General features: G+C 31.3%; 1 protein-coding gene across 1 annotated transcript; it reads left to right on the top strand.

Annotated features, from left to right (window-relative positions):
• Positions 1-6,924: 6,924 nt before the first annotated feature.
• LOC119610772 (polycomb protein Scm) lies at positions 6,925-12,811 on the top strand. Its single transcript, XM_037966122.1, has 5 exons — positions 6,925-8,117; positions 8,182-9,099; positions 10,024-10,704; positions 10,775-11,356; positions 12,558-12,811. The coding sequence occupies exons 1-5, from the start codon at positions 7,605-7,607 to the stop codon at positions 12,693-12,695; spliced, it is 2,832 nt and encodes a 943-aa protein (XP_037822050.1). The 5' UTR covers positions 6,925-7,604; the 3' UTR covers positions 12,696-12,811.
• The last annotated feature ends 280 nt before the right edge of the window (positions 12,812-13,091 follow it).

Here is a 13,091-nt window from a genome sequence, read left to right on the forward strand (position 1 = left end):
AATACTTGACCGCCAGTATGCCGATATCAGGCGATATGATTAAATATGAAACCGTATTGGACTGTAAGAGAGCCTTAACCGAAAAGTCTTCCAAGGGTACCAGGTCACTCGCAAATAATCGATGACATAAGGGTAAATATACTTGCTATAAAGTGAAAGAAAATGGAAGAAGTTAGCCTAATGCATGCAAAACCATTTGACGTAATGAGGGCTGAATAAAAAACTTGGGTGATAGAATTCCATAAGGTCACTTGGAATAATGGATGAGGTGGAGAAGCCTTCTCATAATGGGCAAGTTTGAGTTAATAGATTCAGACTCTGAGTGGACACACAACTATACAAAATTGGATGAGCCGATTCTGACGAATGTAGAGAAACTGCAAACTTTTTTTCTAACATTGCCAGGCTTTTGTCAAATTTAGATGCAACTATATCGGGAGCGATGTTAATCCAGCGAAGTTCTTAGTGAACGAGAATCTATAAAAGATGAGTTTTTCATTTTTTTAATTTCTGGAATGGAATATAGATCCAAATCACATCCAAACTAAAATTAGATGCAACTATCTCGGGAGCGATGTTAATCCAGCTAAGTTCTGAGTTAATAAGAATCTATGAAAGATGACTTTTTAATTTTTTTAATTTCTAGAATGGAATATGGATCCAGATCACATAAAATTAATTTTACGCGGTCCTGATTAAATGACAATTATAAATGGAAACCTTTAGGTACTTATTCGTTCATAAAATGGTACTTTTTAAAATTTTCTATAATATTAGGCTGAAAAACGATAAATTAAACATGTACTCCAAAACCAATGTGCCAATAAAATAGTATCCTGTTGCATATGTCTCAATAAACAAACAACAAGAATGTATCGCAACAATGCTGTTAAACAAAATTCTCCTCATCCAATGTTTTTTAAACAAAATCCAGAATTTATGAATGAATTTCGTCCTCCTCAAACACATATACAAAACTCAACATGTAGCAAATAAATGTGTCTATAAATATGTTTGTATATGTGTGGTCCGCATTTAATTATAACTTATCATAAATTTGCATATTAATAAAAAAAATATTTTTATATAAATATGTTTATATGTGTGACATATAAATTAAAAACAATATGTTATTTTTGTGAACGGTCAAGTATTTTAATACATACATGTATACAGGTAAACAATTCCTATTAAAAATTAATTAAAATTTTGTAATCGTCATTTCTATCTCACATATTGTTGCATGAGTAAAATTATAAACATGTGACATTTTTCATTAAACAAGTTGTTTTTTTTAATAATTTTGTTTAATCATTTGGAAAAGTTATTAATATGTTATTTTGTTCTAAACATGTAATTTGTTTATCTAAATAAAACTGTCTGTTATTTACATCACATGACATTTTTTAAATTAATGCCAGTAGGTGGTGGTTAAGGTTTATGGAGTAATTTAAATGGACATCAATTGTTTATGCTCTATTCTCTAGATTAATGAGTGGGATATATTTTTATATTTTTTAAAAACAATGTAATATGAAAGCATAAAGAATGCATTTATATTAAAGATTATAGTATCCCAACAAAAACTTGAACGACTTGTACTTAGCCAATAACTTACTACTACTTTTTACTTCCTGGCATTTTGTTTTCGAATTTTTTTTTATACAAACGGTTAAAATAGTATATTTGTGTGAAAAGTGAAGCATTGGATATGAAGCAAAAACTAGGTAATTTACTCCTTATTACCAACTTATCATGTTAAGTACTCTTTTAACTCCCTCTTTGTAAGCGTGCCTCCAATGTCATCGCCCTGTCAAACTAAATAATGACTTAAAATATTATTATGCAAGTAATTTTTACCACTTACTTGGTAATGAAAGTTTTTGCTGGGATATGTTAGTTAGTAAAACATACTTAATAAAAAACTACTTAGAATATTACAATCTCCCCACATTATTTTATTATAGAGGTATACGACTTATCTGACTATGCTATTAACTATACTATAGCCTGTTATATGGACTAGTCTATAAATTATTCTATTCTATTATTCTCTTCTATTCTATATTCTCTTGATTAATTAGTTGACTAGTATATTAACTAGTTTATGAAACAGTCTATTGACTAATTTTCGAAAAATTTTTAGGTTAGATTAGGTAAGATTGAAAAGGGAATGTATTTTACATATCGGACCTTTACATGGAAAAAAAATTGCTGGAGAAACTTATTTAGCGATATATGAAAGGAATTATCGTCTAATTATTAGTAACTTAGTTTTCTGGATAGAGTTCCTTTTCCAAGCAGTGTTAGAGAGCGTTATAATATCTGGAATAAGACAGCTTCCAAGATATTTAGATCTTATTTCGATCAAAGTCTGGCATTTGTTCCAGCGTTGTCCTCTTCATACTAACCTATCACTCCTGAGGTGGCTTCTCGTGCTTACTCTCTTTAGGATTGCTACATAGGATCTTTATGGTTTTACCTATGTTTCATTATGCCAAGTGGCCGTATGGGATTCTGTTTCCCATGTTTTTATTCGGCCGTCGTTGCGTCGTACGGAGTACTATCCATGTGGTATTTCCAGTCTTGCCAATTTGACGTTTTTCCCTTCAAATCTGAAGTTTTTTTGAATTGGCAATTGCGGGAAAAGTGCGTTTTAGAGGTTAGTAGAAAATTTGGAGATTTTTAAAGAACGTTTAGAGATTTCTGGCGTTTTACCCAAGTCAAATCACATATTTGTAATATTTCAAATATAAAATGGAGTAATTTCAAATGACTATAGTCTAATCTTAGGTCTAGTATATAATCTAGTCTATAGTATAGTGTATAGTGTATAGTCTAGTCTATAGTCGAGTGTATAGTTAGTTTATAGTCTTGTCTATAGTATAGTCTAAAATCTAGTCTATGGTCTAGATTATAGCCTAGTGTATAGTCTAGTCTTGAGTCAAGTCTATAGTATAACCTATAGTATAGTGTATAGTCTAGTCTATAGTACAGTCTATAGTCTACTCTATAGTACAGTTTAGACTAGACTATATCCTTGTTTATAGTCTAATCTTTCTAATCATCTGAAGTCTAATCTAAATTCTAGTCTGGGTTATAGTCTAGTCTACAGTCAAGTCCCAAGATCCGGGACTCAATATAGGCAGGAATTTCGTCGCTCGCCCAGTCTATAATTTCATATTGTAAAATTAAATCCAGAAGAAATTACACGATATAAAATTATTATTAATATTAAATTTAATGAATGATCAACTCAAGTTAGCGTGCACAAATATTAATCATTTTAAAGGCAAATTTAATAAGATATATACATATTTCCTTAAGAAACCATCTAAATATAGATCATTAATAACCTCATTTCATTTAACTTTAGATACATTAAATGAGCATTAAATTGTTAACGCATTCTATTCGATTGGCTTAATAATGTGGTATCCTTTATTATTTATATCTCACAGTTTAGTTCCTATATAAACTAAATGGAAACTTAACATCAATATACTTTATAAATATTTTACCAAAACATTTTTTTTTTATGGATGAAAAGTGAATATTTATTAGTTTAACGAAGTAAAAGAAAAGTTACAAACTATCTAAACTGTATTATCGCAATAACTGTGCTTGAGGCAGCAACAGAGTTTTAATCCATAACTTATAGAAGATTGCATGCAATTTGACGTAAATAAGATAAAGTTTTGACAGATAGTAAGAGTTAAGTGGAAGTAAGTTATTAAAAAGGATACTTGCGTTTGTTGTTATTAGACGGATCTTTGAAAAATATTAAGGAAAAAGAGATAAAATACATAAATGAATGTTGACATTTATGAATGAAAAGGAATGTTAGTTTTGTTTAATTTAATTAATTTTAAAGGAATTGTTGTGCTGTGCTTAAATATTATAGAAAAACATTTTATAAAAAAATTTTTATATAAACAACCAAGTCTCCGTCTCTAGATTTAAACCTCTAGAAAAATTTTGGACGTTAGGACCACGTTAACTGGTGGCGCCACGTTGTGAAGTTAAAAATGGTTTTTGCAAAAATTATATAGTGTAAACCGTATTTGGGCTATAGTCTTAATGGGAAACCCTTCAGACAGCCGTTTCAAAACTCCAGCTACAAACTTTTAATAATTTTGTTAAGCAAAATTTTAAATTTTGAGAAGATCTCCATGTGTCTTATGGACAATAAAAAAGTGAATAAAATAGTAAAGGAATTAGGTCGATATCTCCCACAGATTAGGGGTAGCTGCGATTTAAAATTTGAGTATTTCACAGAAAACTATTTTTTGGTAATAGCCTTAATTTCTGACTTTATGTATTTTATATTAAATCATTTCAGAATATAAAATTTCAGATAATAGAGAACATATGTATATCTGAAGTTTTAGTAAAATCGAGTAACGTTAACCCATAAACTGTGAATGTCAAACTTAAGCTATGGAATATTGAGATATTTTATTGAAATCATAGTGAAATATTAGCTTGTTTTTAAATTAAACTTAAAAAATATATATAATGAAGACCCGTTTTCATGGTGACATTGAAAAAATCGAAATTAACCCTTAAACGTAAATATATTTTCATAATAATATATGTAATGTTCGTAATATAAATACATACGAAGTAAATATTGCGAGCAAATTGTGGGTGAGAGAAAAAAACGGTCTCAGATTCGGTTTCATAAGCTAAAAATACAATAAAATCAGTCGAATTGGTTTCAAAAGCTATTACAAACCTTAAATTCGTTGGCCTGTGTTATTATTTGAGATCCCAGATTTTAAAATCGTCAAATCAACTAAATTAAAAATCAACGACTTATAACTTATTTTAATATGTATGTTTATAAAATAGAATAATGTCCAGTAATCGCGTTACCAACAATTTTTGCAAAACAGGGCCATCTATTGTTTGTTGTATAATATTATATTAATGTTTTGAACTACTCACCGAAAGATGACACTACCAGTCTCAAAACCTTCTATGCCGATATTGTAATTTTAACTACTTAGATATAGATGGCACCACCACTTCATTTGTACCACCTCGATTCAAAATCAAATAATTTGAATTCTTCTTCGACATTTATTTAAATAACAAATTAATAAATCGTACTATATGTACTTTTATAATAGCATTTTATATAAAAGAAAATTAATGGGTCGATTATGAACAACCAGCAGAAAGTAAGATGGAAACAACTGTTTCACTTTGTTTGTATGTGTTTACATAAAATTACATCCCTAATCTACGAAGTGGACGTTCCACTTCGTACTCTTCTACACCAAATTTTGACAGATCATATTACTTGTTTACTCGTGTAAAGGGGGCTTTAGTTGCCAAAAAAAGTTATCGATATTGTGTCATCTGTGATTATTTTTACAGAGTTGCAACTAAAAAATGTAAACAAACAATTAAAAATATGGATACAATACTAAATTAAAGTAAATTTGCGAAAAAATTATAAAATTAATTCAGAAATGTAGTTCCAAGCAGAGATACAAGCCGATGAGAAATGATCGGCGGCGGCGGCGCAACCAATTTGGGTCTGCGGCGGCGGCTTGTTACAGAAAATATCGGCGGCGGCTAAATTGTCGGCTCAATTTAACTTTTTCTTTAGAAATTGACCTTATAAGGTTTATTATATTGAAAAATCTTTGTATAATAGTCTGTTACATAGAAACCTGTCTCTATATAAGTTTTTTTCTGCAGAAAATGGACATTTATAGTAGTTTTCACTATTTTAATATTAGCACAATATTGTGTGGCAACTCTTTTCAATTTGCCATAAGAATTTAAAATAGTGCAAACTCCGTTCAATTTGGTGAAATTATGTTCTGAAATAAATGTGTGATTCTAATCTTTATCAGCGGCTACGTTTAAGCCGGCTTAGCTTTTGAGCCGAAAGAAGTCGGCGGCGGCGCGGCTTGCAAAATATTACCGACGATTTGAGCCGTCTCGGCTTGTATCTCTGGTTCCAAGCGGTAAAATCAAAATTCATTTTTTGTCATTTCAAAACCACTTCTGACAATGATTGCATTTTCTTACAACTAGTCTATTCGCTAGACGATAAAGCGGACTATAGACTAGACTTGAGACTAGAATATGTGCTGGACTATAAACCAGACTATAGACTAGACCATAGACTAGACTTTAGACTAGACTATAGACTAGGTTATGGACTCGAATGTAGACTCGAATATAGATTAGACTATAGACCAGACTGTAGAACATATTATAGACTAGACTATAGACTAGACTTCAGACTATACTAGACTAAAGACTTGCCTATTGTCTACTATGTGCATCACTTATCAAAAGTTTATAATTAAGAAAAAGTACCGATATTGTTGTGGGGTTACCGCGGTATTTTTCAAAATAAAAAGTACTAAAGTAATGAGTTTTCCATGCCTGAAGTATATATTCAGTATAAAATTGTGGGTGCTAAAGCATAACATATATCAGATTGGGCTTCAGCACCTGGTTTTAAAAGTTTTTCCAAATCTTGATTTCGTTGACCTGTGTTACTAATTCAGAAATATTCATTATTAAATTTTTAATTTACTTTACTGCGCATTACAATATTTGAAGACGGTTAACGGCGCCATCTAACGATAAGTAGCTGTACAAGCAATAACAGTTCCACTATAAAATGCAACTCCTCCTATGAATTTTTGGTGTTGTTAATTCTTTCATTAAAGAACGAAGATATATTGTTTAATATTTAAGATTTGATTTATATTTTTAAAATTTCAGTGAAACATTTTTGATTGTATTTATTTTTTGTAAAGTATTTTAATAACAAGTAAATAAATACAAGTTATATAAACTATATAAATAAATTTTTGTAGATGTGTAATTTTCTTAAAAATCGCTGCATTGGTTTCCCATAAACATTTCTCTAAAAGCGCTACTTTAACCACACTGAATACAACCCTAGAAATATAAGTGAAGAAAAAAGTAAAATGGCGTGAAAATTGTGTTGCTGCATATTGAAAATGCTCACAAAATTTTACAAAAATCAATTAAAATATCATAATAAAATAATTTAATTTTAAAAAATTAAAAAAAGTGTTTGTAATTTTAGAAAAATTTATTATTAATCAAGCTATATAAAAGAACTACGGTGAAAAAAGTCGTGAATATAATTACGTGACTGGAAAAAAGCAAAATGCAGAAACAGCAATTTATTGAAGCATTTCTCTTACCACAAACATAAGAGCGAAAGAGATGACAAAAATACACCAACAAAAATAACGCGTAAAGAAAAAATTGACATTTCAACGAAAACGAATTGAAAAAAAGAACGTTTGCGGTGACCAGAAAAATTTGTGAAATTTTCTAAAAGAAAAATAATAATAGTGAATAAATAAAACAAAATAAAAAAGAAAATATATATGAAATTATAGTTACTATAAAAAAGCGTAATAAAATTTAATTTGTTTGTGTATTTCAACACAAAAACAACATTTGTTTACATTCGAAAACAAAATTTGTAAGGTTCTAGATCTAGAACTTTTAGTGTTAAACCCAATTTGAAGTATAATTTCGTGTTTGTTTTGCATACGAATTATTCAATATAATATCGTTTAAAGTAATTTATAATGTCCGGCGGTGGACGAGACTCCACTAGCAGTAGTGGCACCAACAGTAGCAGTGGTAGTAATGGTGTCTCTTCCTCAGCAGTGGCTACCACTCCCACATCCACCGGCCAGTCAGCGAATCAAAGATCTCGGGGTCGTCCCGCTAAGCGGGCCACCTGTACCTGGTGTGGCGAATGTAAACAACCTTTGCAGTACGTATTGCCCACCCAAAATGGTAAAAAAGAATTTTGTTCGGAAACCTGTATAGCGGAATTCCGTAAGGCTTACAGCAAAGGAGCCTGCGCTCAGTGTGACAATGTTATACGCGAGGGAGCTCCTAATAAAGAATTCTGTTCGTTGATGTGTATGAATAAGCATCAAAAGAAGAATGGCTCCACCCGTTCCCTCAATAATGGTACACGTACGGATGGCGCCAATGTAGGCAAGAATATGGGAGGTGGTGGTTCCTGCACACCCACAGGACCATTTCAATATGAAAGTTTTCATGTTTTCGATTGGGATGCTTATTTGGAGGTATTTATTCATATAAATTTAACATAAACTAATAAAAATAAACTATTTAATACAAACTTTCAAGGAAACTGGTAGCGAAGCTGCTCCGGCCGATTGTTTTAAACAAGCTCTAAATCCACCCATGAATGATTTTAAGATTGGTATGAAATTGGAAGCTTTAGATCCGCGTAACGTTACCTCCACATGTATTGCCACTGTGGTGGGTGTTCTTGGCTCACGTTTACGTCTGCGCCTTGACGGCAGCGACAGTCAAAATGATTTTTGGCGTTTAGTTGACTCGAATGAGATTCATGCCATTGGTCATTGTGAAAAGAACGGCGGCATGTTGCAACCACCACTTGGCTTTCGCATGAATGCCTCCAGCTGGCCCGGTTACCTCTGTAAAATTTTAAACAATGCCATGGTAGCACCGGAAGAGATTTTCCAACCAGAACCGGCCGATCCGCCAGAAAATCTCTTTCAGGTGGGCCAAAAGCTCGAGGCGGTCGACAAAAAGAATCCTCAATTGATTTGCTGTGCAACAGTTGATGCGATTAAAGACGACCAAATCCATGTGACATTCGATGGGTGGCGCGGAGCGTTCGACTATTGGTGCAGCTACAAATCTCGGGATATTTTCCCAGTTGGTTGGTGTGCCCGTAGTTGCCATCCAATGCAACCGCCCGGTCATAAATCACGCATGGATTCCAGTTCGAGTAAACATCGTAGTCCACGTCAACGTTATGCTTTGGTCCAAGAAACCGATGCCATGGTCCCAGCCACACCCGTCACAGCTCACTTTCATACCAATTGTAAAGGTGGTCCGTTCATCAATAGCTCAAAGCTTCCATCAATGGTTACGGGTCCCACACATCAGACCTTATCGAAATTATGCCTGCAAGAGGTATTAGCAGCTAGTACGGATACACAACAATTATCGAAACTATTGTTTGCTTTGGATGGTGATGTCCATATTGTTACAGCGGCTGGGAAAAATTTTACGGTGAGTAGTAAATGTAGTGAAGAGATGTTGTATTATATCTATAAACTTTAGTTTTTGGTTTGTCGTTTGTTTTTAATCCATCTTTGAAAGAGTTGTTTTTTTGTTATTCCGCTTGTAATAGCTTTGAGTGCTGAAATTTTTCACAATTATTGTCTATTAATAATTTTTTTCTTGTATTGTATATGGGCTTACGATTTCACTTAGTTACCACACAAAGATCATGAAATTGAGGCTCATTTTCACTTTAAATGTTTTTACTTTTCTGTATTTACGTATTTTTAGTTTTAATTACGAGAATTGTGATGAAATTGCCATCAATACAGATTCTGTATGTGTATCATGTTAAAAAAAATCTCATTAATATGAATCATCTTTTTTATGATAAATCAAATGAGAATATGTGTAAACAAATTACTATTTCAAATTTAAGAAGCCTAAACAATTTTCGATTAAAGAGTTTGTTCCAGAATTAATGTTGAATGATATCTAAAAGAACTAGAACAAGTTCTTTAGATCCACAGATCTTAACACCTTTTCGTAAATAGAATTAGCTGCTTGAATTCCATTAAAAAAACTTGTTCCAGATGGTACGAAACGACATTTTACGTATATATTAGAATTACGTTTTATTTCTTCATTCAAACTATGAAATGGTGTCCTTGTACTAAATATCTTTAATTGTGTTAATTTTTATTTTCTGCACACAATTGTACAATTCCAAACAAAATTTTCCTAATTTCAGGTAAGAATTTAGAACAAAACATTAACATTCCACACTATTAGGTAAAACTAATTTGCATATAAAGAAATATGGACTTAAACACAGTCAAGTTAATCCCCTACACCTTTGTTGACTAATCTCATTTTAAACACAATAATTTCATGAAAAAAACCCTAAATAAAATTTTCTTTCCTTTACAAAAGGTTAAAATACCGTCACCATTACGCATGAAAGATGATGAAAGTTTGGCACAATTTATTGAAACATTATGTACAACATGCAGGGCATGTCCAAATCTAATTTCACTCTCACCTGATACAGAGGACTGTGAAAAATGTGCAAATACCAAGAAAAGGCAATTGACACAAACTGGGGATTGTTCGTCGGCAGCGGTACCAGAAAAACGTAGTAAAACACCAGCTAGTGCTGAGAAAATCAACATTAAACAAGAAGTGGCGACATCAACGACTACAGCCAATACAAGTGTGGATAATTTTGGCAATACAAGTAATAGTACACAAGCAACATCTACAACAACATCTACAGTCTCCACAACTTCATCATCACTCTCATCATCGTCTTCTTCATCATCGTTAACATCTTCTCTATCGACAACAAAAGCTAATCTAAACAATGCGATTAATCAGCAAACGCAACACAGTGGTGTGTCAACGCTAAAGCAGCAACAACAGCATCAAGCAAATCATACAATTATTACAAGTAGTAGTATTAACAGCAACAATAGTACCCCAATAAGTGGTACAGCAATTATGTCAACATCAAATGGCACTACTAGCAATAGCATCAACAACAACAACAATAATATATTGTCAAATGTTCACATTAAAACTGAACCAAATATCAACAATACAAATGGCATACAGGTAAGATTCGTAAAAAAAAACAAACTTAAAAATCTTTTATACAACTATTTTATATACTATTGTTTTCCAGACCGCTTCGCCCGTACAAGCTCTAAGACAAATACGTATACATCATTTAAGTGGTAATATTGGCAGCAATGTTTCCACTGTAACAGGCACAACATCAACCACAACCATGGTTGTAAATTCTCATACTGATGAACAAAAACATTCTACTCTTACCTCAAACTCGAATTTCAAATATTTAGCACCTCTGGTTGCTGAAGTGCATCCAGAACAGTCTAATATAACGGCAGCTACTGCTGCTGCCGCCTCAACAACATATAAATCTCCTTCCACATTGTCATCAACTGCTTCGTTACCTACATCAGTATCAACGCCGTTTTGTGCTTCACAATCGGCTTCATCAACAGCTGCTGCTGCCACAGCTGTTATACCTTCCACATCAACATATGGCCCCTCCACAGTTACTATACCCATACAACATGTAGTGAATGCAGCAAATGGTGCGTTGGGTGGTGTGGTGGCGACGTCAGCGGCATTGCCGCCATTACGATCCCATCCCGGGGACTGGTCTATTGAAGAAGTTATACAATTTATAGAAAGTAATGATAGTTCGTTAGCTGTACACGGTGATCTCTTCAGGAAACATGTAAGTAGTTATGTAAATAGTTATCAAATTTTATGGGAAAAATTTAAAAAAGCTTTTAATAAAAGAAGACTTTTTAAAAAATTTTAACCTTTGTTGAAAAAAGAGCCATATTGAAAAGAAACAACAAAAGCTTTCAATTAAAAATCTTCAAAAAGTTTTTCTGCTCGCAACATAGCTTTTTCAAAAGCTTTTCTCACAATTGAAAAAAAATATTTTTCCACAAAAAATAGTAGTTTTTTTTAAACATTTTATTAAATATAAAAAAATTTTGAAAATCATCACTTTATCACAAAATGAAAAATTTTTCTCTAAAAAGCTTTTTTCATGAAAAAACTAGTTTTTCTCCAAAAAGCATGTTTATCGTGTTTGTCTTAAAAGATCTTTCTCACAAATAGCTGGTATTTTATTAAAAGCTCTGTTTTACTATAATTTACCATTTAACTAAAAAGCTCTTTTTCATAATAAATCTATTTTTTTTCTTAAAGCTCTTTTTCAAAAAAAAACTTCGTATATATCTAAGGAGCTTATTTTCACAAGAATCCGCGTTTTAAAGCTTTTTTGACAAAAAGCTCGTATTTTCTTAAAAGTTATTTTTTCACAAAAAACGCGTAATTTTGTCACGAAAACTCGTTTTTCTCTAAAAAAGCTTGTTTTTCCTAAAATATTATATTTCACATTAAAAGCTCTTTTTTTACAAAAAGCTCGAACTTTATTACTCTTGAAAATCTCGTATTTGTCTCAAAAGCTTTTTTTCACTAATAGCTCGAATTTTATTAAAAGCCATTTTTACCATAAGCTCGTGTTTACTTAAAAAGCTCTTTTTCACACAAAATTTTTTTCTTAAAGCTCTTTTTCAAGAATTTTTTAAAGCTAATTGTCTTTATCTCAAAAGTGCTTTTTCACAAAAAATATTTTTTGTTAAAAGTAATATCTTTCACAAAAATCTCGTATTTATCTAAAAAGCTCGTGTTTTCTCAAAAGTAATTTTTTCGTATTTATTTCAAAAGTTTATTTTTCTTATAGATATTTTCATAAAAAGCTCCTGTTTTTTTGTAAGAATTTTTTTCTAAAAAATATTTAAAATATCTTTTTTAATAAAAAGCTTTTTTTGCTAAAAAGCTTTGTTCTTCAAGAAGCTTTTTTCGCAAAAATTTTACTTTTCCATTTTCACAAATTTTAATTATTTTATTTATATTTTCAGGAAATTGATGGCAAAGCCTTGTTATTGTTAACCTCCGAAATGATGATGAAATATATGGGTCTCAAACTTGGACCAGCCTTAAAAATTTGCAATTTAGTTAATAAAGTTAATGGGCGTCGTAACAATATGTCCCTGTAAATATTCCATGATAAATCTCCATTCCTAATTATCCTAATTAACACCTCTACCTAATCCATCAACCAACCAACCAATCAAACCAATTATTATAAAAAAAACTACTAATTACCCTTAACCAAAAACACCAAAATAATTCATTCTCAACACAACAACACATCTAAAATTTACATAAAAAACACAACAATACAAACCATGATCTTAAATTAAATTTAAAAAATATTAATACATACGCAACACAAAAACATATACATATATAAAATTCAAATGCAGTTAGAAAAAAATTACAAAAAATAAAACATACAAAATACCCATACAACAAAATTAAAGAAAAAAACGCATATAAACGAAAATTATATTTAAAAATATATAACTAGACAAGAAGAAAACAAATGAAGA

This window comes from Lucilia sericata, unplaced genomic scaffold (genome assembly GCF_015586225.1).
Source record: "Lucilia sericata isolate MDLA Ls3-8-SP2 unplaced genomic scaffold, ASM1558622v1 Contig001273F_arrow, whole genome shotgun sequence".
NCBI lineage: Eukaryota > Metazoa > Arthropoda > Insecta > Diptera > Calliphoridae > Lucilia > Lucilia sericata.